Here is a 25,186-nt window from a genome sequence, read left to right on the forward strand (position 1 = left end):
GCTTGTTAACACTGGTTATAATTAAAAGTTTACTGTTCCTTAAAAAAAACAAAGTGGAGGTGTTTGTATTTTCTCTTAGAAGTAATAAAAAGGTCAGTTAGGTGGCACAGTGGATAGAGCACCAGGAGGACCTGAGCTCAAACTGACTTCAGATACTTAATAATGGCCTAGCTATGTGACCCTGGGCAAGCCACTTAACCCCATTGCCTTAAATACATTTTTTAAGTAATTAAAAAAAACCCAGCAGGGATGAATCCCATGTTTATATGTGACCATGAGGAAATTACTTGGGCAGCAGTGGGTAAGGTAACTGATTACAGCAGGGAAAGACTTGAGAGACAGGAAGACCAATTAGGTGACTACTGTAATAATCTAGGTAAGAGTGGATAAAGACCAAGATGGTAACTAAGTAGACAATAAGGGCCAGATTTGAAAGTGAGTGTAAAGGTAGAAATAGATTTGGCAACTCTTTGGCTCTGTAGGGTGAGGAAAAGTGAGAAGACTAGGATAGTGTCTTAATTATGAACCTGGGGGACCAGAAGGATGATGTAGCCTTCTATATAAATATGGAAATGGGCAAATGGTGATATGGTAACTAATTTCAGGGAAGAGGTTGTGGCTGATACAGAAGATAGATACAGAAGTCATCTATATAGTTAAACTCATAGAAGCAGAAGTTACCATGGTATTCAAAAGGAAAAAGGGAGAGGGTTCAAAATAGAACCCTGAGGACCATCTACAGATGGGGCGTGGTTTGAATGATAAACCAACTGATCTGAGTGAGAAGAAATCTGTCACAAAAATCTAGAGAGGAGAGACGGAAGGAAGGGTAGTCAACCATGGTCAATATGATCAAATGTAAGAGACAGTTTAAGAAGGATTAAGATTAAGTAAATGTCCTTCAGTTGGGGAATGGCTTAGCAAACTGTGGTATATGTATGTCATGGAACACTATTGTTCTATTAGAAACCAGGAGGTACAGGATTTCAGGGAAGCCTGGAGGAATTTGCATGAACTGATGCTGAGTGAGATGAGCAGAACCAGAAAAACACTGTACATCCAAACAGAAACATGGGAGTGATGTTCAACCTTGAAGGACTTGCTCATTCCATCAGTGCAACAATCGGGAACAATTATTGGGCTGTCTGAAAAGGAGAGTACCATCTGTATCCAGATAAGGAGCTGTGGAATTTGAACAAAGTGCAAGGACTAGTCCCTTTAATTTAGAAAAAAAACAGATATCTTATTGTCGGATCTTGTTACCTCTGAGACTTCTATTCTCTTCTTTAAGGATATGATTTCTCTCTCATCACACCCAAATTGGATCAAGGTACAACATGGAAACAAAGTAAAGACTGACAGAGTGTTTTCCGTGGGGGGGGGGGGGGGAGCAAGATGGGGGGGGATTGTAAAACTCAAATAATATCTTTAATAAAAATAAATTTAAAAAAAGAAGGATTAAGATTGAGGAAAAAAGACACCAGATCTGACAATTAAGAAAACATGTGTAACTTTGGAGACAGCAGATTTCATTGAGTGTCTGCAGTTCAAAGATTGTCTCTTTACCTTTTCCTACCCACTCATTTATATAGAACAACAGGAAATATATCAAATTTAAAATCATAGGTGTGCTGGAATTAGCTCCTAACAAGCCAATTGCTAAACTTTCATTGTCTTTACACCTGAGAAACTGGCAATTCTTACAAATTAGAACTTGATTTATTGTTTCGTCAATTCTCTAAGACTTAAGAAAGTATTAATAAAACAGTTTAAAATAAAGTGTGTAGATTCTCCCCCGCCCAGAGAGCACAATTGCTAAATATTCACCAGCATATTCCTGTATTGCTCTATAAACAATGCTTGAGCTAAATAGGAAAGAGAGCAGTGTAAGGTTCATGGAATTAAGGTGTCACTAGACTGGAGGTCTGGGAACTTTAGGCTAATAATAATTAATAGACATTTATATAGGTTTGCTAGTGCTTTACATCTATTACCTCATTTGAGCCTCACAACACTCTTGTATATGTATAAATATGAATTATATGAAAATATATAGCCTATTATAACATAAAAATAAGAATATAAAATATAAAATCCTTTGACTTTTAAACTCTTCTCTACTTTTGTTATAACTTCCTTCTCTCTGCATAATCTGAGATCCAGTGACATTAACCTCTTTACTATTTTTCATACAAGATATTCCATCTCCCAACTCTGGAAATTTTCACTGGTTTTTCCCTAGGTATAATGTGCTTTCCCTTCTTATCTCCACCTCCTACTTTTCCTGGCTTCCTTTTAGTATCAGCTAACACTGTACCTGGCAGCTAGATGGGTCAGCTCTGAGCCTGGAGTCACTAGTTGTACATTAGTTGTGACCAGCTGTGTGACTCTGGGCAAGTTATCCTGTTTGCCTTAATTTATCAAAGAAGGAAATAGCAAACTACTCCAGAATCTTTGCCAAGAACAACCCATGAATATATGGTCTCATGGGGTCAAGAGTCAGACATGCTTGAAAAAGAAATATGCCACCTTCAGCAAAAAGCCTTTCTCAGTTCCCCCTATTACTAGTACTACTGCTTTAAGATTATCTCCAATTTATTTGATTATTTTTCTCCCCCATCCCATGGTGAGTTTCTTGAAATCAGGGACTGTTTTGAAGGATTAGGAGGTTATTTTGGTCTTTCTTTGTATTCCTAACACTTAGCACAGTACCTGGCTCTAAAGTAGATATTTAATAAATGTTTGTTGGTTTACTTTTTTACTTGACTTACAGCAAAAAGCAAAAATCAGAGAACCCAAAATAATAAAGTCATTTGATAGATATTATATAGTTATGGCCTAGTCTAACAGAGAGGAAGATTTAAAAAATGTAATGAATGATCATTATAAGTTAGGGTGAGGTCTTCTATTACTAAAGGGATCCAGTCCTTGACTAGGAAACAATGAACACAGGAAAAGGCAAACTTTGACTTTCCTACCTCCTGCCTCATAGCTGAGTGCCTAAAGTGCAGATCTGGGGAGTTCTACTAGTTTGGGTCTACAAGTCTTTGCTCTTTCTGAAAATTGTCAGCAGAAACCCAGAATAGATTGAAGCTGGAGGTAGTAGAGATGTCTCCCATACATCAAGGCCAGGGGGTTGAGTGAACTGACCTATTCAGCAGAGGTGTCATATGTGCCTTATGGGGAGAGGCTCCATTGATCAGTGAACTTTACCTGGACTCTACAAAGAATGAAAGAACCCTGAGACCCTTCAGCCCCAAGGACATACTCTATATATGTGGGAGAGTATGCCCCAATTTGCTACCAGTTATACTTTTTTTATAGTAGAACAATGGAACATATTAGATAAGGAAGAATTAGTTTCCACATACCACCCTCTCTTCAATTCATCACTTCCATTTAAGCTTCACGCTCCTCCTATTACAATCTTGATCTCAGAGTTGACCAATTCAACATTATTCTCTACTTTTGAGTATCATGTCCCTTGTCATTCTTTTTTTGTTGTTTTTTAGGGGTCAGGCAATGGGGTTAAGTGACTTGCCCAAGACCACACAGCTAAGTATCTGAGGCTGGATTTGAACTCTGATCCTCCTGAATCCAGGGCTGGTATTCTATCCTCTGCACTACCCAGCTGTCCCATCCCCAACCCCTTTTTCATAATCAGTTAGTCACAGCTTGCCAAACCCCAACCATAGATAGCTCAATTATTATTTATACTAATATTAAGCTATTAATAACCAATTATTTATTTGGAATTCATCCTTTTTCCTCCTGTTTTTATCAAGACCCACTCCTGAAAAGGTCAGACAATCTCTGCCAAATAATATGATCACTTCTAGTCCCTGTCATATCTGCTCATTAACTACTTGGGTTGGACTCCAACTAATGGGACCCTGGTTTCTGTTTAACCAAGACTCAGTTTAAGTGCAAACCCTACTCCCAAGGAGTATGAGATTTGTCCTTGCTCCCTTCATTTAAGCTTGGGGTGGCCTGGTCTAAAAGAAGAGAACAAGTCAGTGAAAAACTAAATGAGATGGCTTGTTTTTCTGGTTAAGACTACTAACAATTCACGTTCTTTATGAGTCAGAAAGGGGTATGACCAGTCATCATCCCACCTTCCCAAAGACAGGGAGGAACTGAGAACTCCTAGCCTACCTACTCATTAAAATGCTCACTAATAAGATTGCCAGAAGAGGTCCCAATGTTGTACTGTCAGATAGAAGGAAGATATGCATGGGTATAAAAGACTCAGTCAGCTCTTACTCATAGTCTTTGGCTCAAATATAGACAAATTTGTCCTTTATTAAGAGATCACATGCCCGTATTAATATTATGCTTGGAGAAATGACCTCATACTATTTTTGGTTATATTTCTCAAGTGACATTTTTGAGGGCTAGTAGAGTATGACTCATAGTTGATATTTTAATAAATATTTAATTAATTGTTGAAGAGGAATCTTCACAAAATTAAAAGGTAAAGTGATCAAATTTGAGGTAGATTTACTTATTCCATGTCCTTTAGGGTATATTTGTCAATTTTACATGCCCATGAGAAGGACTTATAAAATTTTAGCAAGAGCAAGGTAGGAAATTATTTTGCTGTAAATACTTAGAGCTTGCAAAGTAGTATAGCTTTAGGGGATAGTTGCTTGATTTTCTGGCTGCATCTGAATATAATTTTGGATAAAATTAAAATTTCTCTCCACCACAGCCTGGCAGAACACATATATATTTTTCCAAGATCTAATAAATAAGCTAAAAAAGAATTATTTTTTTCACTAAAAGACAGGTTTCTTCAGTTCCATTTAATACTTTACTAAATCAATTATGTAAAATTTATCATACTGTTTTGGTAAAAGAAAGAAATTTCACAAAAATCAAAAGAAAAAAGTCACTGTTACCTAATATTCCCAGCTCTGCTCCTGACTTTATAGACTTAAAAACTATGCCTCTGTTGCTTTCTTATCCTGGAACTTCCCTCAGTGCCTTGGTCCTCTTCCCCTGAAACATCCAACTTTGCTGTAGTCTACCTCTCCAACTAAGCCAAACTCTTTCTCCAAATGATGAAATCCTCCTGGGAGTCTCTATTTGGGGAAGTAGCCTTCATTCCCATATTGGCCTTGTTCCTCATTTTTCAGATTTCAAAACCATACCATTCACACATCTTTACCTCTCTCCTCTCCAGGACCTCTCCCTATATTTCACCTCCCTTTTGTTTGTTTTCTTTCCAATCAGAATGAAGGCTCCTTGAGAGATGATACTTTCTTTCTTTTTGCTTGTATTTTTATCCCCAATATAATGTTGGCAGACTATTAAATGTTTAAAAAAAATAATTCCTTCCTAAGAACATTTTAATACTTTAAACAATATAATCAAAAACTTTTAATAATGCAGAAAAATTTTGGGTATAGTGCATATATGAAATCAGTAGAATAGTTAAGTTAGATAAAGAATAATACATTTATATAGGAAAAATGGGCCATCCTTTATGGGATATAGGAATTTCCATATGGCCCTGTTGGTACATGTCATATTTAAGCAGAGTTTTACAAATGATAAATCATTATGATTTCTTTCCCAACACATTCAATTTGGATCAATGTATAGCATGGAAACAATGTAAATAATATCAGACTGCCTTCTGTGGGAGGATGGAGGGAGGGAAGGGAGGGTGGAAGAAAAATTGTAAAATTCAAAACCTCACAGAAAATGATAGGTAGAAACTACTATTGTACATAATTGGAAAACAAATAAAATATCAATCAAAAAATGAAAATTTAATGAGATATAAGAAGAGCAAATTTAAGGAAAGTTCAAATAAATCTGAAAAAAAAAAGAAACATATCAGTTGACCTGGCAGGTTGGAATGCCCAGAAATAGGTACTAAAATTTTAAGGTATACATATAGTAATGCTTGTCAGAACTTTTTGAGAAGCAAGATTGCATACTAGCTCCAATTTTATTTAATATGATTTATTCAACTATACTCAAGGAATCAACAATGAATTAGAAGTTGGTACTTTTCAGAAATCAAAAAAATTCTATCTAACCAGGCTATAAATATTGAAGAACGTTTTTGAGGTTCTCATTTAAAATGTACTTTAAGTTCAAAATTGTTTATGAAAGAACTAAACAATATTATGGATTGTTTTCAAGAATAACAAGATTTATTCTGTATAAGATGTGAAAAACCTCAACTACAAATTGTCATTCTGTTCACTCAGTACAGATCCTGGTACTACATGTTATTCATCAGATTCTTCAAAGTTGGGAGAGTATTTAAATTTCTACACAAGATGTTTTCAATATTCTATTTCCACAAATATTGTTGCCCAAGATACAGAAACCAGAAACATAAAACTTGATGTTATTTGAAGCTGTTTTGTTTTGATTTTGTTTTTTTCTTAAAAGCAGGGTATTCGGGCAATGGCAATGAGAAGACAGAAACCATTGCCAAAAGCTCAATACTAACTCTCACAGTTACTCTGTTTGCAACCTACACTTAAATTGAGAGAATTCAAACACTTCAGTGGTATAAAGCTTGCCCTCCTAGGTGAAAGGAGAGAAAAAAGGAAGATGAGTGTGAAAAATAGCAAGAGAACTCCATTAGAATATATGATCTATATATAATCCATACTGAGGAGAGGGGAATAAGCATTCACATAGCACCTACTAGGTCCTGGGGATTTTTAGAAATATTCCTTCATTTGATCCTTCCAAGAACCTTGTAAGAGAAGTGCCACTATTATACACATTTTACAGTTGAGAAAAATGAGGCAGAGGTGAAGTGAACTGCCCAGGGTCAAATCATAAGTGTCTGAAGCTGTATATGAGCTCAGGCCATGCTAAAATAGGGCTTTATCCACAGCACCACCTGGTGTAGTCCCTTGTGCACTACATTGGCAAAATGATAAAGGGTCACACAGTTGACATAACATCTTTATATAGCTGCTGACAATGTCACTGCGTTCCATCTGCCTTCTTCACTGACTATTTGTATAGTACAGTCTCTCTCAACCTCTGATCTCTGTGATATTGCACAGATGACAAAAATAAATCTAGGGACAGCTAGGTGATGCAGTGAATAGAGTGCCAGTCCTGGAATCAGGAGGACCTCAGTTCAAACCTGGTCTCAGACACTTAATAATTATCTAGCTGTGTGACCTTGGGCAAGTCTCTTAACTCTACTGACTTGAAAAAACTAAAAAACCAATGTAAGTCTAATAGGGAGGGTATGTTTTGCTTTTCTCTTTTGTTTATCACAGCATCATTGGCAGAGTGTTGTAAAGTGAGCAAAATTCAATGATAGTTTTTATCATCAAGTAATTACCTCTAGCTGTACCCAGGCACCACACTACAGAAAAACCAGAAATGAAAATTTACTGATAAAACTTAGAAACAAAATGAAAGCAATCTAAACTTATAATTATATAAATCTATTCAAATTCTATCTCAATCAATTTATACTTCTGATAAATGATGTTAAAACTTTATTAAATTACCATATTTATTATATCTCTCAAATAGAATACCATAATGTACCTGTTTAATATGGTCCATATAAATGAAATGGGTTAAAATGGGTTAAGATTGATCTAAAGTTGTAAAAAAGGGCAATAATAATCATAAGTACTAAAATCTTTATTCCAATGCCAAGTAGAGAAAAAATTCATTTTATAATGAACTTTTAAAGATTCAATTTTCTCTCTTATCTACATTTTAAGTAAGCTTATACTTCTTTTGTCCTGTTAAAAATGTTTTTAAAAATTTTTAGGGATCAAAAAAGATTATGCTAACATAAATCAGCTTTTTAAAAATCAAGTATGAAAATACAAAGCTTAAAATTATAAAACAGTACGAAGCTTAAAAAATTATATTTAGGTATCAAAAAACTTAGTGGAATATTATTTGGTACTGGTAAACACTGTAACCATCAAGATTTCTGGATACATGAAAATTAAAAAGATGATTGCATGTTTTAATCTTGTTTTACAAGCATTTCTCTTGGTCACTTCTAACTACAAAGTCTCCATCAATTATTCTTTTCTATACTCTAATCCAGGGCTGTCCAAACTTAATTTTAAAAGTTTTTATTGAAACAACAGAAATATATTTTGATTTGCCATTTCAATGAGAGTTCTGTCATGTGTTTACTAAAGCATTTAGTAAATCTACAGGGGGCCACATTTTGAAAAGCCCTACTCTAAGCAATATGGATAAGATTACATGGACAACCTGCAAAGGACTCACATAAAAAAGATCAAAATGAAATGCATATTTTTTGTTGATTATAATAATTCTTAAGTAAGACTGACAGAAAACAGATTTGAGAAAATTTGTAAAATACCAACTAACACAAGAAAAATCTTCATAAAAGGCTCAATGAAATATTTTGCAATTTGAGTACATTTTAGTATACTTATAAGAGCTGTTTCCATACTTAAGTAAAAAGCAATTAAACTACATGTAAAAGCATTAGGGATTACAGGATTATCTATATCTCTACTGTTAATAGAAAAAGGTCTAGGCTCTGAGTTAAAGATGTGGGTTCAAGTTTGCCTTTTACTAGCTATGTGTCTAGGCAAATCACTTAACTTCTCAGCCTCAAGTTTAATGTGTATGCAAAATGAAATAATACTATTTACAATCCTATCAAACAGACTGTTGGAATAAATGGTTTGATAACTATTAAAGAATAATAAACATGTATTATTACATCTCTCAGATTAGAAATGCAATGGATTTTTTTTATATTTTCATTAAAAAATTATGTTTTCTAATCACATATCCATTCTTTTATCACAGCAAAATTTTCTTCATAGGTACCTTTTGAATGTGATCATTTTTTTCCAAGATGGCAAGAGCAACAGCTGCACATTCTAGTGTAGAGAGGCACTTATTGGTTGGTTGTGTCCGAATCACATATTGACTAGAAACACTGGTTTTTAATTGCACCTGCAAGCAAAAAAAAAAAAGGCAACTTAATTTTAAAATCAAACACTTTTTATGATTTATTTATTTATTTCCACATTACTACAATAATCTTGTTGTGAAAGCAAATATAAACTACCCCCCACCCATAAAGACAGGGAAGCCTCGAGAAAAATAAAGTGAGAGGGAAAAAAGTGTCCTTCAGTCTGTGTTAAAATACCATCAGCTCTGTCTCTGGGATGGGTTGCATTCTTTATTATAAGTCCATCAGAGAAGTTGCTTCAATATTTTTCCCCACAGTTGCTAAAATCACTTTTAAAATGATCCCTTGTATGTTATTCACCATACCGCTAATATAGATTTATCCTGACAACTGGATACAACATGGGAATGGCTGGCACACAATAGGTACTTTAAAAGTTTTGCTGACTGATAAGAATGTAACACAATATTATTATATCCTAAGAAATAACAGTTGAGCACAGATTGAGAAAAGTGAATCCTGACAAACAGGAATACTCATTAAGAAGAAAAGAAAAAAGATTGATAAAGATAAAAAGATTTTGCAGTATGGAAGATAGGAGGTTGGGAAACTCCCTTCAAATGTCTAGGATCCAATAAAAGTTAAGAGCAAAGATATTTTCTGTGAGTTAAAGTTGTTAGGGCTTAAAGGGAATAGGAAATTTTTGCATGGCTATTTTAGGGGAAATGATAAAAAAGTTGTCTACAGATGAATAAATGAATTTTCATGTGGCAAAACACAAGTTGAGGTCAGAGTCAACTTGAGATCAAGTAGCAATGACAGAGTGGAGATAAAGGGAAAGAACAGAGTTTTAAGCGCAGTATTTTAAACATTTAATTATGCTGCTTTCCTTCTCTAACGAGCAGAGAAAATATATATTTAACATTTTAAATGAAATATAACCACAGGTATACTTTTTATGTCATGTAGATTAAAGATACAATGGTATTGATAATTCTATAAACATAATTTTGAGTCCTAAAGTTTATCTAATATTTTTTAAAAATCTCCCATGTATATTTTATCAACATAAACAATTTACAAATTCTTCTGAGTTTATATAAAGATACTGCTTTCGCTGATCTGTTTTTGCTATGAATATAGAAATTATAGGCAAAAACAATACTGATAATAATCAAACAATACTTAAAAGAGTACTCACCATAAATCTGTAAAATGGAATTATGTTATTTCCAATACAAGAAACTAAAATATTTCATAATTTAGCTTAAACATCAAAGCATTTATGAAATCAGAGCCATTGCTCTGAGGGATGTTAATAATCCAGAACAGCTAGACAAATATTTAAGAGTAGTGTTTAAAGTTCCTGAAGTGAGAGAAAATATAAAGTAACTTCAGTAAAAATTAAATACAAAAGACAGTAAATTTTAATTAAGAGAAAGCACATTTTTAAAATTAATTTTTATTAAAGATATTATTTAGTTTTACGATTTTCCCCACAATCTTGCTTCCCTCCCCCCACCCACCCCCACAGAAAGCAATCTGTCAGTCTTTACTTTGTTTCCATGTTCTACCTTGATTTAAATTGGTTGTGATAAGAGAGAAATCATATCCTTAAAGAAGAGCAGAGAAGTCTAAGAAGTAATAACATCAGACAATAAGATATCTGGTTTTTTTCTAAATTAAAGGGAATAGTCCTTGAACTTTGTTCAAACTCCACAGCTCCTTATCTGGATACAGATGGCACTCTCCTTTGCAGACAGTTCAAAATTGTTCCTGATTGTTGCACTGATGGAATGAGCGAGTCCTTCAAGGTTGAACATCACTCCCATGTTGCTGTTAGGGTATACAGTGTTTTTCTGGTTCTGCTCATCTTGCTCAGCATCAGTTCATGCAAATCCTTCCAGGCTTCCCTGAATTCCCATCCCTCCTGCTTTCTCATAGAACAATAGTGTTCCATGACATACATATACCACAGTTTGTTAAGCCATTCTCCAATTGAAGGACATTTACTTGATTTCCAATTCTTTGCCACCACAAATAGGGCTGCTATAAATATTTTTGTACAAGTGATGTTTTTACCCTTTTTCATCATCTCTTCAGGGTATAGACCAAGTAGTGGTATTGCTGGGTCAAAGGGTATGCACATTTTTGTTGCCCTTTGGGCATAGTTCCAAATAGCTCTCCAGAAGGGTTGGATAAGTTCACAGCTCCACCAACAGTGTAATAGTGTCCCAGATTTCCCACAACCCTTCCAACAATGATCATTATCCTTCCTGGTCATATTGGCCAATCTGAGAGGTGTGAGGTAGTACCTCAGAGAAACTTTAATTTGAATTTCTCTAATAATTAATGATTTAGAGCATTTTTTCATATGGCTATGGATTACTTTGATCTCCTCATCTGTAAATTGCCTTTGCATATCCTTTGACCATTTGTCAATTGGGGAATGTCTTTTTGTTTTAAAAATATGACTCAGTTCTCTGTATATTTTAGAAATGAGTCCTTTGTCAGAATCATTAGTTGTAAAGATTGTTCCCCAATTTACTACATTTCATTTGATCTTGGTTACACTGGTTTTATCTGTGCAAAAGCTTTTTAATTTAATGTAACCGAAATCATCTAATTGGTTTTTGGTGATGTTCTCCAACTCTTCCTTAGTCATAAACTGCTCCCCTTTCCATAGATCTGACAGGTAGACTAGTCCTTGATCTTCTAATTTGCTAACAGTATTGTTTTTTATGTCTATGTCCTGTAACCATTTGGATCTTATCTTGGTAAAGGGTGTGAGGTGTTGGTCTAGTCTAAGTTTCTTCCATACCAACTTCCAATTATCCCAGCAGTTTTTATCAAAGAGGGAGTTTTTATCCCAATGGCTGGACTCTGAGTTTATCAAACAGCAGATAACTATAATCATCTCCTGCTTTTACACCTAGTCTATTCCACTGGTCCACCACTCTATTTCTTAGCCAATACCAAACAGTTTTGATGACTGATGCTTTATAATATAATTTTAGATTGGTAGGGCTAAGCCACCTTCTTTTGCACTTTTTTTCATTAAGCTCCTGGCAATTCTTGACTTTTTATTTCTCCATATGAATTTACTTACAATTTTTTTCTAACTCGTTAAAGTAATTTTTTTTGGAATTTTGATTGGTGGAGTACTAAACAGATAGTTTAGTTTTGGTAGAATTGTCATTTTTATAATATAAGCTCTACCTATCCATGAGCAGTTGATATTTGCCTAGTTATTGAAATCTGATTTAATTTATGTGAGAAGTGTTTTATAATTGTTTTCAAAAAGATTCTGAGTCTGTCTTGGCAAATAGACTCCCAAATATTTTATATTGTCTGAGGTTACTTTGAATGGGATTTCTCTTTCTAGCTCTTCCTGCTGTTTCTGCTAGACATATATAGAAAAGTCAAGGATTTATGAGGATTTATTTTATAACCTGCAACTTTGCTAAAATTGCTAATTGTTTCCAGTAGTTTTTTGGATGATTTCTTGGGATTCTCTAGGTAGACCATCATGTCATCTGCAAAGAGTGAGAGTTTTGTCTCTTCCTTCCCAATTCTAATTCCTTCAATTTCTTTTTCTTCTCTAATTGCTGATGCTAACATTTCTAATACAATATTAAATAGTAGTGGTGATAATGGGAACCCTTGTTTCACCCCTGATCTTACTGGGAATGCCTCTAGCCTCTCCCCATTGAATATAATGCTTGTTGATGGTTTCAGATAGATACTGCTAATTATTCTAAGGAACAGTCCATTTATTCCTACACTCTCTAGTGTTTTTAATAAGAATGGATGCTGTATTTTGTCAAAAGCTTTTTCAGCATCTATTGATATGATCATATGATTTCTGACCTAACAATTTTCCTAATATTGAACCAACCCTGCCTGGAATAAATCCTACTTGATCATAATGTATTATCCTAGTAATAACTTGTTGTAATTGTTTTGCTAAGATTTTATTTAGGATTTTTGCATCTATATTCATCAGGGAGATAGGTCTGTAATTTTCTTTCTCTGTTTTAACTCTTCCTGGTTTAGGTAACAGCACCATATTGGTTTCATAGAAAGAGTTAGGCAGAGTTCCATCTTTCCCTATTTTTCCAAAGAGTTTATATAGGATTGGAACCAATTGTTCCTTAAATGTTTGGTAGAATTCACTTGTGAATCCATCAGGCCCTGGAGATTTTTTTTAGGGAGTTCAATAATGGCTTGTTGAATTTCTTTTTGCTGAGACAGGGTTGTTTAGGTATTTAATCTCTTCTTCATTTAACCTGGGCAACTTATATTTTTGTAAATATTCATCCATTTCACTTAGATTATCAAATTTATTGGCATGGAGTTGGGCAAAATAATTTCAAATTATTACTTTAATTTCCTCCTCATTGGTGGTGAGTTCACCTTTTTCATTTATGATACTAGCAATTTGGTTTTCTTCTTTCTTTTTTTAATCAAATTGACCAGAGGTTTATCAATTTTATTGGTTTTTTCATAATACCAACTTGAGAAAGCATATTTTAAATTATCAGTCACCAATTGCCATCTTAGTGATCAATTTACTCCATCCCTATGACATTCTCCTCATTCAATTCCCACATTTCATTCTGATAATTACTTCTTTAGTTGATAGATTTCAATTTCTCTGAACCATTGGTAGATCTTCTTAATTCCAATTCAAAAAAAATATCACCTAGGCAACCTGATCATGTTAGATGTCTTTAGTTCTTGTATGACCTATATTTTAATCTCTGGGACTCATTAGAATAGTATTAATATTCTAATGAAGTATATGGTTAGAAGGTGAAAGTTTCCACTTTTTTAAGGGGAGTGAAAGGGAGAAGGAGTTGTGCTCTAATTTATCTATGCTTTTGAGTAAAGAAAGCTCATGTGACCTGAAACAAGATTATCTTTCCTTCTAAAAATTTGAAATAATTTTTCATTTACATTAGATAATTAAAGAATAGGATTAGACTGTAAAATAAATACATTTATTATTTTTAAAGCAAATTTAGCTTTGGTATGTTCCTATTATTAAAACCAGTTTTTGAATTAACTGATGTAGGTAAGAAAATAGTCCACATATATGATAAGTAAAAGGAGAAAATCGTGGTATCTAAAAAAGTACTGAATTCCCATGTCAACCATCAAGAGGCAACTACATACTCTAGTGGCTCTGAAAGTTAATGCAGGAGTCTCCATAGTCTAAAGGCATATTCAATTCCACTTTTAACTTGTCATTTCTATTCCTAATTTGGGGAAATTTATATAGGTGCTCCAATTAAATAAGAAAAAATGTCATGAAACAAATCAAGTTTAGATATTGTAATCAATTTGGCTATTTATTTTCCTTTTTTTTTTTAGTTTTAGCAAGACAATGGGGTTAAGTGGCTTGCCCAAAGCCACACAGCTAAGTAATTATTACATGGATGAGGCTAGATTTGAACTCAGGTACTCCTGACTCCAGGGCCAGTGCTCTATTAAAAAGATTCTATTTACCAGTTGATTTTTATTTCTCATTTTTGTTACAGTAGATTCCTATATCAGTATTTTTACAACACAGTTCTTTCTTGGGTTTTAATGAAATTCAAGTAGTAAAAGAATGACATCAAAGGTCATTAGGATTGTTTCGTAACAATTTAAAAAGAGTACAAGAATATGGATCTAAAGATGTTTTCAGGAAAAATAGGTTAGCATTAAAACCCAAAGCATGAAATAGAGGTTCAATTTATCTGGAGAAGAGAATGACTGAAAACTTGAGTCATATTATTGACATATTCAGTAATATAAATGATACCCTCAGTTTTTTTTCTGTTCTGATTTTTTATTCTTTGAATCATTCACAGATGATTTGGAAAGAAGTGCATACAAGAAGTACAAAGTGGCTATACTTCTCTGAACTTAACTATCATGTCACAGAACTTCATCATACTACAAGTTCACTCATACCCTAGAATTACCACTTCATCAGTACTCCTTGTTCCTTTGTCCCCTCCTCCTAATTGGAGAAGATGGAGATGGTGAGAGCTCCTCCCAGAACTTCCATTTAAGGAAAACAGACAAGATCAATGTCTCTTCATTGTTAGATTTTATCTTTAGACTATTTTTTTCCTCCCTCCAGATTTTCTGAGGAATATTAATTCAATTTTATTTATCTTATATTTATTAAGAGTTTAGTATAAAAAAAGAGTTTAGTATAAACAAAGCATTGTTAGGTATTAGTTACATATCCTAGGTCCACTAACATTTGATTGAGTGACTAGGAGCAATTTATAACTCACACACCTTCACCCTAGATCTTAGGTGACTGACCAACTGCCTACCTCATGATTTCAGTTTGAAAACAGACTAAAACAAATATTATTTACAAGAAACACACATGAAACATACAGATTTACACAATTAAAATAAGGACTAGAGGAGAATTCATTATGCTTCAAGTAAATTCAGCAAAACAGAAAGAGCAATCATGATTTCAGAAAAGCAGACTGTAAAAATTGATATAGTTAAAAGAGCTCATCAAACTACATTATGCTTAAAGGAACCATAGATAGGGAAATAATTTCAATACTTAATATATATATATGTATACATTAAATGGCATAGTATCTAAGTACTTGAAGGAAAACCTAACTAAATTATATAGAAAGAAATTGATAGTGAAACTCTACATAAACTTTAACATGCCTCTTTCAGACTTACAAAAATCTAACAAAACAAAAATAAGAAAAAAAAAGTTAAGAACATAAAGGAAACTGTAGAAAAGTTAGATACAATTTCTGGGGATTATAAAAATAGGAATTTATATGTATGTATGTACACACATATATGTATGTGTAGTTAGAACATAAAAACCTCAAAAATGTTTAAAAGTATAGATATTAAACACATCTTTATTGACAAAAAAGTAGTAAAATTCCAATCAATAAAGGAATCTGCAAGAGACAATCAGGAGTATGCAAATGTGTCAAGAGAATATGAGAATATGAGAGAAATGAACAGCCTTGCCCAGGCTGCAGACAGCTAGGTTTTCATGAGTTTTTCAATGTTATTTAAATGAAAGAAACTTAGTTTAAAGTTTAATCAGAGCAGTTTTCAGAGTACCCAGAGGAAAAAAACAAAGAGAAGAAAAAGAACCTGGGAAATGGTAGGTTAGATAGGATTAAGTATGCAGGGAAGAAAAGAAGTAAAAAAATCAGCAAAGTTGAAAAGATACAAAATCTCTACATAAACAAAATTTTTTCTCAAAAAATTTATGTATTGATCTTAAAGACAGAATGTATAGAGACAACATAAGGAACATAGGACTTCTAGAAGGACATCATAAATCAGAATACCTGAATACCATAATATGAGAAATAATACAAGGGAAAAATGTCCCTAATTTCTGAATATAGGAATATAGACAACAGAAATCCTTAGGACTAAAAAAGTCAGTCCTCAAAAAAGCAAGTGGTCAAAAAATAAATTACAAATGGTTCTCAAAAGAACTGTAAATTATTAGCAACCACATGAAAGAATGGTCCAAGTCACTAATAACAAAAGAAATAAAAATTTAAAGAATTATGAGGAAGAGTGCAGTAAAAAGTATCAAAGGTGAAAGATTGGGGCGGCTAGGTGGCGTAGTGGATAAAGCACCGGCCTTGGAGTCAGGAGTACCTGGGTTCAAATCCAGTCTCAGACACTTAATAATTACCTAGCTGTATGGCCTTGGGAAAGCCACTTACCCACATTTGCCTTGCAAAAAAAAAACCCTCAAAGGTGAAAGATTTTTGCCTTGGCGTATATAATAATCTGAATTACAGTGATGCAAGGAGCATGTGTTAGGAATTTGCTAGTCAGAGGACAAGGGAAATAGCAGCTGAACACTTCAGTTTAGGGGCTCAATTCAAAGTAGGGTTGGAAAGGCTGACAGCAATGGTTATTGAAAAGACCAAACAATGGAGGCAGTTATTAATCTTCCATATACAAATTCTGACAACTATTCCAGGCTTTTGACACCACTCACGTAATAATCCTTGAGAATGAAGCTTGTACTAGGGCAATAAGACCATAAGAACATAAATCAGAGCTGTTAGGGGCCTTATATGGATAATCAACTACCATTTATGTCATCTTGTCCAACCTCTTCATTTTACAGAAAGATCATCCTAAGCATTTAAGAGCCTTACCCAGATGATAAGCAACAGAGCCAGAATTAGAACTCACCTTGTCTGACTTCAAAACAAGTCCCCTTTCCATTATATGGCATAGCTGGCCAAGAAGAAAGAGAGTTCCAAAGGAAGCCTCTAGTTCAGTCAGCAAGTGGCACCTGAACTTCAATACTTTTCAACCCAATTCCAGTGAGGGATGGAGTGTTTTTATTTGTACTACCTCTCTCTTCAGCAGTGGTGGCCCTCAATTACATATTGGTGACAGAAGCTAGAGTGGATACTGCTTTTCTGAATTGTAATAAGAGTCAGGACGCAGAGACATCCAATTAGTGAGAAAAGCTGAATGTAAAAGGGAATCTTGCCTTCCTGCATAATGTGGAGAATGATGTGGGATAGATGTCCAGAAAGCAACATCTCCATATGCCTTTGACAGAAGAAGAATATTAAATAGAATTTTGTAGGCTGCTCTGGTAACCTAATTAGAAACTACCATTGCATAGGAAAATGCACCTCAAACTCTAGAATTACAAATGAAAATTTGAAATATTCATAATTACTAGATTTATGAGTTAGAAAAGGTAAATTTAGAGTTAGACTATTTAACAAAAAAGATGCAGATTTTTTAACACATATAAGGAAATTAGTAACTTCTAATGAATGCTAGGACAAAAATAAGAGTTCTAAAATAACAACTGATATGGTACAGTTATCAAAATATTAGCTCTGGACTCAAAGGAATTGAATTCAAATTCTACATCTGACACTACCCATTTGATCTTCATAGAATTATCAATATCAAAATGAAAAAATTACCAATGAAATAGCTATTAAAGTGGTAAGAAGAAGGTGAAGGGTGAAGTCAAACCAAAATGGATTAATAGAATGTTATTCTACCAATGAAATCTTTGATGCTTAGAATGAAAAGACTACTATTAAAAGTTTTTGAAATTTAGAAAGGGCCATATAGATCTATTAATTTCTCATTTCTCGGATGAGGAAACTAAGAAAATTAAAGTTGTTGACTTGGTCATAGAGTTAAGATCTTCAATCTGAATCTCTAGTTTCCTAATACAATAGGTTCTCTTCCACTATTTTGTGCTACTCAGGATTAAATACTTCTTTATTTCAGCCTAGATAGGCTAATAAGTCTGGGAGAGATGTAGGGTTAGGGTTAAGGTTAGGAAGGACATGATCCCAAACTTGGAAATAATACACAGGACTTTTAAAGTGATAAAATTAAACCTTATTACAATAACTTTTACATATTGCAGGAAGATTTTCAGAGCAAAATTTGAAATTCTGAAGTTCATGTTCTGGAAAAAAGAATACCAAATTAATTTTCTCATTTCTATTCAATCATTCAAATATTCTTGCTGAAGAGTATATGGTTCACAAATTTTGTTGGAATTATTTCTGTTAAAGCTATCTGGCATTGTTCATCAAGAATTAAAAATAAATCGATTATAAAATACCTAATTCTCATCTAACCTTCTCATGGAAAATTTTCTATTATAAGAGCTGCTTTCTTCTTACAAGATTTTATCTCATTTTCTAAAATGCAAACACTGATCCTTTTATCTCTAAGACTTTTTAATAGTTTCTTTTGTTAGAGAAGAAAAATTCAACCAGTACAAAACTCACTACTGCATTGAAATTGACATTAAGAACATAAATAAGTTATCTCAAACATCCAGACTTTAATTTTAAGTGACATTTTTAGAGATCTTTTCATTGCCAAGAAATTCTAATGGGAATAAATGTCATGCAACTTTATTAAATGTACAGGCAGAAAAACAAGCAGATGTTGCAAAAACCTTTAGCAACCTGTTCTTCTGACTATCTTTATATGTATTAATGTTCACTTCTACTCCACAGATGGAGAGGGCATGAATATCCAAAACGTTACACCAAGAAATCTAGAAAGATAACATACTAAAAACATCTCTTCTGTCACAAAAAATTCTGAAACATTTATCAGATAAGATAAATAAGAGATATTAGCTATTCAATATTCACAGAAAACAGAACTATTTATAATTTTCTTTTATTTAACAGATAATAAGGGATCTTGTAAGCATTTCTAATGAATGGCTATTATAGCATTCTTAGAGTTAGTTGAATGGCTATTACAGCATTCTTACAGTTAGTTGCATTGTCTCTAGAGCTCCATACCTAAGGAAAGAAATGTGTCAAAGATTCCCAGGCCTTTAAGGGAAGAAATAATACCAAGAAAACTGTTGCTCAGAAAGAAAAGGGTATATCACCATAGCAACACCTCTTCACAGTTCCATTTCCCAGCAGTAGAATAGCAGCCTTGCTGCTCCTCAATTTCAGATTTCAAAGTCTTGCACTTGGTCTAAAACCTTGTCATTTGAACACAAAAGTCTTCCTCTTTTCTTCAAATCTCTGATCTAGGAACCTGTCATTGTATAGAAACTCCTTGGTACAAAAGGCTTGCTACCAAAATTATCATTCACTGCTTCTTTCTCCGCAGGGCTCCTGCTGTCTTCTGTTAGCACTGTTATCCTCTGCTATACCTACTGCTTATTTCTCCTGTGGAGTCTCATCACTCTTTTTTTTAGGTTTTTGCAAGGCAATGGGGTTAAGTGGCTTGCCCAAGGCCACACAGCTAGGTAATTATTAAGTGTCTAAGACTGGATTTGAACTCAGGTACTCCTGACTCCAAGGCCAGTGCTCTAAGCCACTGTGCCACCTAGCCACCCCCTCATCATTCTTTTATGTGATTCCCTAGACCAACATATCTGGGAGATAATAAAATAATTTTTAAACTCTTTTGTTAGAAAAGGCAATACCACAAAAATAAATTAAGTTTGCACTTAAAGGTACTAGAAAAGAAACAAAGCAATAATATAAAGGAAAGAATGGGATTTTTTGTTGAGAGACTATTAAGAAATTTAAAAAAAGGGGGGAACTTAGATCAATGTATACCATGGAAGCAATGTAAAGACCAACAGACTGCCTTCTGGGGGGAGGGAAGCAAGATTAGGTGAAAAATTGGAAAACTCAAAATAAATAAAACTTTTTTGAATGACAAAAAAAAGGAAAAGGGAAAGGGTTAAAAAAAATAATCAAACTAAACATTTATCAGAGAGGGGCCGCTAGGTAGCACAGTGTACCTGGCCAGGAATCATCCTCCTAAATTCAAATTTGACCTCAGAAACTTACTAGTTGTGTAACATTGGGCAAGTCATTTTATCCTGTTTACCTCAGTTTCCTAATCTGTGAAATGAGCTGAAGAAGGAAATGGCAAACCATTCTATCATCTTGACCAAGAAAAATCCAAATGGGGTCATGAAGAATCAGACGCAAATGAAAACAACTGAACAATAAACAACGTCAGACACTGAAGGGCATAGACAGGAAAACAAGGTTATCTTCTCAAGAAGTTTACATTTTATTGGACGTATAAAATATGTTCAAAGACATATACAAGATAACATAAAAAGTAAATACAAAATGTGACCAGAAGAAGATATAACAGCTATATATAACAGATATAACAGGGAGAATCAGTAAAGGATATATTCAAGGGAGTAGCTCATAAACCATACTAACAATATTATTTGAATGCTACCTAACCATCATTAATAATAATATTTGTACAGAAATGTGGCCCCTACCTCAGTGCACCAATATTTGAGTAAATTCTCTGCTGAGAGACAGAAATTCTTTAATGACTGAGGTCAATACTAGAATGACTGATATCAATAAGATGACCCTTACTCAATAATGTGGGAAAAAGGAAAACTAAACAAGAGAAAAGTATGCTAAGGGGCAGTAATGTAAAAGCCAATAAGGAAAGAAATGGCAAGTGAGATTTGATGTGAGGATGATGTGCAGGGTTTCAATCAGAGTCATTAAGAATAAGAAATGATAGGAGCAGCAGTGATCTTCATTAGGTGGCTCCTTTAGATGAAGAAAATGTATACTTTAGAATGTTTATTTTTATGGAATTATATTCAAGCACCTTGAAGTTAAAGGATTTATTCATCTGGATTCTTTGAATTTCTCACATGGAATAAAATATAGCATAATGTTCTGCACATAATTGGTACTCAATATATAACACATTAGCTGATAAATGGACTGTTTAAAAAAGAACAAAAACTTATGAGAAAAAGTCAGGTTTGGGACAGAATGCTATCAGATGGTTATTTTCAAAAGTAAACATTCAGAATTATAAAGCACAAGTGTAGCTTCAGAAAAGAGTTCGAGGTTGCACTTCACTCGCTTCCTCTTCCTTTAGGTAAAATATCATATATACTGGTTATGTGTTGTTTTGCTGTATCTCTTTCTTTGGGCATTCTTTCTCATTAGGGACAGTTTTTTTATGCCAGGAAGAAAGGAAGAATATATTCAGAAATAAAAATGATAGAAAAACAAAATATATCAATAAAATTTTACGAGGATAAAAGTAAGAATTTACTAGACAATGATGTCTTTGGGAAACCTAGAATAATTTTCATTGACTCTAAAAGTTTTTTTCCCTATAATTTTGGGCTACAGAAAATGTTTGTGGGAATGGAGAGGGTGGCTAGGTGGCGCAGTGGATACAGCACCGGCCCTGGAGTCAGGAGTACCTGGGTTCAAATCCAGACTCGGACACTTAATAATTACCTAGCTGTGTGGCCTTGGGTAAGCCACTTAACCCCATTTGCCTTGCAAAAAAAAAAAAAAAACTTAAAAAAATTGGAGAAAGGGAAAACCTTATCTAACAATGAAGAATTAGAACACTTGACTTAAAAATCTGTTTTTAATAAACATTTTAAAATTAAAGTGATTTTTTAAAAAGTAAAATAAATATAACATATTTATACTATGCAAAATGTTCAGTTCCTGTCGGAAAGACCATATTATAAACAAAGTCATTTCTTTATATTTCACTCAATCTAAAGGATGTTAGTAAGGTAGACAAATGAAGACACTTTCAAAATTGGAACACTGAAATAAAACAGGGTTTCATGTCTGGATAAGGAAATGAGCTTCTGCTTACTCAAAAGTTTATGCTGATAGAAACTGGGTTTTTAACCACTGAGTCTTTTTTCATTTTTCAAATCTTTAACTATAGAGATATTTCCATTAAAATAGACTCTCAGAGTGAAAATGGCATGACAAATAATGTAGATTAGGGCAGATTTCATTACTCTGAAATTAAAACACTTCAAATTATTGTACAAGTCATAACAAATTCAAACTATAAATGACCTAATATTTCCATTTTTCCATTGGAAAGAAAAATAGTAAATCACTCTTTGTCCATACAATTCCACATTTAATATAGAGTATAAGAGGAAAATAATTTCATTTCAAAGAAAATTATATTCCCCTTGTAAAAATAATAATTGAAAAAATAAAAATGTTACCTACTTTTCATGGAAATCTTCTTTTTTTGGGTCACAAATAATGTATTATTACAAAATAAAACTAATAAAAATGTTACTATTTTCAAGTAAAAAGACAGATTGTGAAGAAATCCAAGTCAAGACTAGGATCCTATGAAAAGGATTCAAGAAAAAACAATGCTATCAACAATATACATACAAACAAACTCAAGAATTGCACAAAAAAAAGACTACAAGAAGAGATTAGAGTCAGAAAAATAACACAAGGAAATTCAGCATGAGTTCTCATAAACAGACCTAAAACCAGACAGACTTTTTACAGATAGGTGCTGAATTCTGGGGAGAGTAAGAAAAGTCAAGTAAAGATTAGCACCAGTAATCAGATATAACCAAAACCCATCAGATTTTTAAGCAGCTCTCTTAGGTACATACTACACAAAGAGAGAAGGTTAGGCCATGTGCCTCTTGGAACACTAAGGGATACCAGTGCCAAGAAAGTTGTGAAGAAGGTCTGAGACCAATATGGGGAAAGAAATAACTCCCTATTGTAGATCCTGAGAAGAGAAGAGGAATCCAGATAATACCATAACCAGGAAACTAAGGCAGAAGTCAGGAACTGAGGCACAGGGTAGAGCCTACCCCCATCCAACAAGCTACCCCATCAAGTTCAGCATGGTATTGAATACACATTAAAGAAAAGCCAGGATAAAACAGGGAGTATCAATCTATTCAAAAATGCCAGAAAAGACTGACCCAAACTCCAAATCAAAAAACAAGGAATGAGGCTAAAGATATGAAGAAACAAAGAAAACACTGAATACTGTGAAGAAATACTATGAATTAGAGAAGTCCAAAAGATAAACACAAAAGAAAGTAACGCCACAAAAAACTATAAGAATAAGCCAAGTTAAAAAAAAAGCAAAAAAAATTTGACTACCAAAAAATGAAAGAAAATGTAAAGAAAATTCAAGTTCAGAAAATAAAAAATAGTTAAATAAAGGAAGAAAACAAAAATATGAGAAGTCATGATTAAGAAAATTATATAATCACCAATCATAAAATGAAATGGAAATGGAGGGAAGTCTATAATTAGTAAATGCAAATAGAGTAGGAGTTTAGATCCAATTATATATTGTATTCAAGAAACTTACACAAAACAAAGATTCGTATAGAGTCAAAATGAGAAGTAGGTACTGAATTTATTATGCTTACAATAACTTCAAAAAAGCAAAAATCAAGGGAGCGGCTAGGTGGCACAGTGGATGGAGCACTGGCCTTGGAGTCAGGAGTACCTGAGTTCAAATCCGGCCTCAGACACTTAATAATTACCTAGCTGTGTGGCCTTGGGCAAGCCACTTAACCCCCTTGCCTTGCAAAAGCTAAAAAAAAAAAAAAAAAAAAAAAAAAAAAAAAAAATCAAGCAGAGACATCATGATTTCAGAAAAGTCAACAGGAAATATAGACATAGTTAAAAGAGATAATTGGGACAGCTACAGTATATTAAAGGCCCTGTACCACAGATAGTGAAATTATATCAATCCTTTACAAATGATAGTTATTACTTAAAATATTTGCACCAAATAGAATGTTCTTAAATACTGGAGGGGGGCAGTTAACCTTATTCTAGGAAGAAATAGAAAGCAAAATATAATAGCCAAGGATCTCAATATGCCCCTTTCAAATTTGGTCAAACTTTTTTTAAAAAGATATGTAAGAGGTGGCTAGGTGGTGCAGTGGATAGAGTACAGGCCCTGAAGTCAGGAGTACCTGAGTTCAAATTCAGCCTCAGACACTTAATAATTACCTTGGCCTTGGGCAAGCCACTTAACCCCATTGCCTTGCAAAAAAAAAACCAACTAAAAAAAGATATGTAAGAAATGAGATTAAAAAAAGAAATAAGATGTGAAGAGATTCGGAATTAAAAGGAATATATGTATTTCAGAAAATGGCAGGACACTTTTACAAAAACTGGTCATGTGGTTGATCATAAAACCACAAAAACAAAGACCTGATCAGAAATATTAAACCTATTCTTCACTGACCCAAATACAGTAAAAGTAATAACAAAAGATATTTGAAGAAAGGATTCAAAATTAGTCTTTAATGGTTGCATTCTTTAAAGGGCCAGCCCCAGGGAGTGATATTCACATATACTTGGTGACTTTTTCCATCAAAGATATGTGTGGGTTATTGCTTGTCGTATGGATCCGTTGGCTCACCAGTGAACCCTGATCTAGGATAATCTGTGGCTCCGGAAGGTGGTTGTAAAAGGTTTCTTTGATGAGAAATATGCATATTTCTAAGAACAAATATTGTAAATTTACCCAGGAAATTGTAAAACTGTGTCTCCTTTAACTGGTCATTCCTGAGGTAAGTTTTTGCTATAAAAAGTCTGAGTTCCCAAAAATAAAGTTTGTAGATTTTCACTTCCCAACCTTTTGTGTTTGGATACATTTATCTACCCGACCTGACTCTTGGAAATTCATGTCCAGACCCACACCAGAGCTATTGTGGGCGATAGCATTCAAGCAATTCTTATATGAGACTTTGTAGTTGAACTTACAGGTTTTGGAATAGAATTCTTTTTCGTCTCTTTCTGCTGTTTTTTGTTGGTAATTTACAGAAAGATGGTTGTTTATGACTTTAATTATATCCTATGACTTTAATGAAAATTTAATTATTTCAATCTTTTAAAAATTGACTATCTTAGGGAATAAGAAAAAAAGAAAGGAGTCCTCAAACTA

The 25,186-nt window shown here is 33.6% G+C and overlaps 1 protein-coding gene across 1 annotated transcript in view; it reads right to left on the bottom strand.

Annotated features, from left to right (window-relative positions):
* DTWD2 (DTW domain containing 2) overlaps positions 1 to 25,186 on the bottom strand; it is a 152,847-nt gene that overhangs the window by 17,589 nt on the left and 110,072 nt on the right. The window contains exon 5 of the mRNA XM_074202062.1: positions 8,827 to 8,955. Within this exon, the coding sequence (XP_074058163.1) occupies positions 8,827 to 8,955 (129 nt within the window). The remainder of the gene's footprint in view (positions 1 to 8,826; positions 8,956 to 25,186) is intronic.

Source organism: Macrotis lagotis, chromosome X (genome assembly GCF_037893015.1).
Source record: "Macrotis lagotis isolate mMagLag1 chromosome X, bilby.v1.9.chrom.fasta, whole genome shotgun sequence".
Classification (NCBI taxonomy): Eukaryota; Metazoa; Chordata; class Mammalia; order Peramelemorphia; family Peramelidae; genus Macrotis; species Macrotis lagotis.